This window comes from Elephantulus edwardii, unplaced genomic scaffold (genome assembly GCF_000299155.1).
Source record: "Elephantulus edwardii isolate Elephantulus edwardi_28Jun2011 unplaced genomic scaffold, EleEdw1.0 scaffold00239, whole genome shotgun sequence".
Lineage (NCBI taxonomy): Eukaryota > Metazoa > Chordata > Mammalia > Macroscelidea > Macroscelididae > Elephantulus > Elephantulus edwardii.
In genome coordinates this window covers 2443041-2445380 of record NW_006399989.1, presented here as the reverse complement: position 1 = coordinate 2445380, position 2340 = coordinate 2443041, and the positions used below count along the sequence as shown (strand labels likewise).

The following is a 2340-nucleotide window of genomic DNA, read 5'->3' as shown; positions in this document are numbered from 1 at the left end:
CTTATTTTTTGCTATTTCCTTCAAAGCAGCTTGAACTTCTGCCTCCATCACCATAGGCTCTGGCTCAAATGCTATTTCATTAAATTTTTCTGTATCCTAGAGAGAGTGAAGAAGAAATGCAACAGAGAAAGCACCTAGAGAGGACACTTAAGTCACACATGGCTCTACAAGCCTAGGTTCCTGCTTGGACACTAAGACTCCATTCTGAATTAGAGATAATAAGATAGAAACCCCTATAGAATCAGGACGAGGAAAACCGAAGTGTAATGAGTTCAAAGAGTTAAATGAAGGCAAAGGAAGGGTGGGGGAAATCCCATGAACTTGCCTCCTATACTCATCTCACACATGTAAAATGTTAAGAATACATGGGTTTAAGTTACTGAAAGAATATTAAATGGAGATAGACATTTACATTCTGTTATAAAACATCAACTTACAAAATGCAGAATGCGCATTGTATTTCTGGCTCTTTAGCACTGAGATATGACATCTCATGATCATAAGCCTTTTGTATACAGATGCACAGGATCATATTAATACATTTACCCAGTCCCTAGATATGGACACAGGCCCTTGGCCACCAGATACTGCATCATTTAGACACAGTCCTTAGTCCCAAGATACACAGTAGCATAATAATTAATGCCTTCAGCACCTATGTACATTATGTAGACACAGGACTTAGTAGCCAGACACAGTATTATGTGACCACAAGTTCTCAGCACATAGATACACAGCATTATATTACTATGAGCCATCAGCTCCCAGACACACAGCATCATCTAAGCACAAACTCTCAGACTCAGATACACAACATCATGCAAATATAAATCATCAACAGTCAGACAGACATCATCACAGAACTATAACACCTAGATACAGAATCACTTGACAAACTCCCTCAGCCTCTAAACACACAAGCTCTCAACAGCCAAATTACATAGGCAAACAAAAACATGTAGGCATAACCCCCTTAGTTTCTAGACACAAAATAATTATATGACCACCTTGTAGACATTCAACATTACATAAATGTGAACCTTTACCACATAGTTTATACACATAATGGGAATAAAGCCATGACCAATTTATTACACACATATTATATGACCATAGGAGGGAACTCTTGCTCCAACCCTCTTTTGCTCTGCCTTATCTGGCCCTTCTTTCTCCCCTCCTTTACTGAACAGTCAATCCTTGACCTAAACTGCTACCCTCATCAGGCCCTCAGGTATACCAAAATTTCAATCGTGATCAACCAACGTGATAAAGAATTTTTTTTCTATTTAATCAGTCTGCAGGTCAGGCCAAAGAAACATTTGGTAGTAGGGTGAGGCAAAAAATCTGGTCCTTGGAGGTGAGGGGGAGATAGTGGGAAGGATCATGGCGTACCAGGAACAGATTCTACCATTACCCCCATCCTGAGAAGATTCAGAATCTCAGACACATCTCCATGGGCTACAAAATGAAGCTGTACTTCCAGAAAAACTCCTATTTCACAAATATGGTGATTGTCAAGGAATTCCAAAATAACCACTCAGCTAAGCAGTGGTCCCAGGGCAAGTCTGTTCCCTTGTCCAGTTCCTTCTCTATAGCCTCCTCTCTCCCCATGCCAAATAGTGTCTAACTCCACCGCAATCCACTGGCATTGGGGCCAGAAACCTCAATCTCACAGGCACAGGAACCAGAAAACCTATGACAACTTCTTCAGTTGGTTCCCTAACCACAGCCTCCCAGAGGCCAACATGATTGCTGAGGTATATCCCCTCCTGGCTTCAGCAGAGAAGGCCTTGCTAGGCTTACTCCTGTGTACCTTGGAAATTGAGAGTACTGGACTGGGACCTATACTTATGGCTTTGTTCTCCTTTCTCCCCTCTCTTTCAGCAGATTATCAAGAATGATTTGTGGGTTAACCGTCTTTGCAAACAGAAAGAAGCAATAGAAAGAAAGGTGATGGGAGTTGGCAACTGAAAGGTGGTTTTATAGTAATTGGGCAAAGACTAAGCTTCTTCTTGTTCTGATGTTCTATTGAGTCGCTTGCAACATTTAGCAACCCTATGTACAACAGCTCTGAACTGTGCTCTGTCGTGAGCCAAACCTGTTGTCTCTGACACACAGGGCAAACAGAAAGAGGCAAGAGAATGAAAGGTGATGGGAGTTGGCAACTGAAAGGTGGTTTTTTGTTGTTATTGTTGTTGTTGTTTCTTTTTTTTAAATTTAGTTTGTTTATTTTTCATTTCAATGAACATCTACAAAGATTTTGGAATTCCATTCATTCATTGTTGCACCGCTCTCCCCGCACAAACCCCTCCCCCCTCCCCCCCATTTGCTCCTCTCCTT

At 41.4% G+C, this 2340-nt stretch overlaps 1 protein-coding gene across 1 annotated transcript in view; it reads left to right on the top strand.

Annotated features, from left to right (window-relative positions):
• The window catches only part of TSPYL2 (TSPY-like 2), a 13228-nt gene that overhangs the window by 6761 nt on the left and 4127 nt on the right, over positions 1-2340 (top strand). The window contains 4 exon segments of the mRNA XM_006903630.1: positions 1232-1301; positions 1430-1541; positions 1612-1757; positions 1888-1963. Of these exon segments, the coding sequence (XP_006903692.1) occupies positions 1232-1301; positions 1430-1541; positions 1612-1757; positions 1888-1963 (404 nt within the window).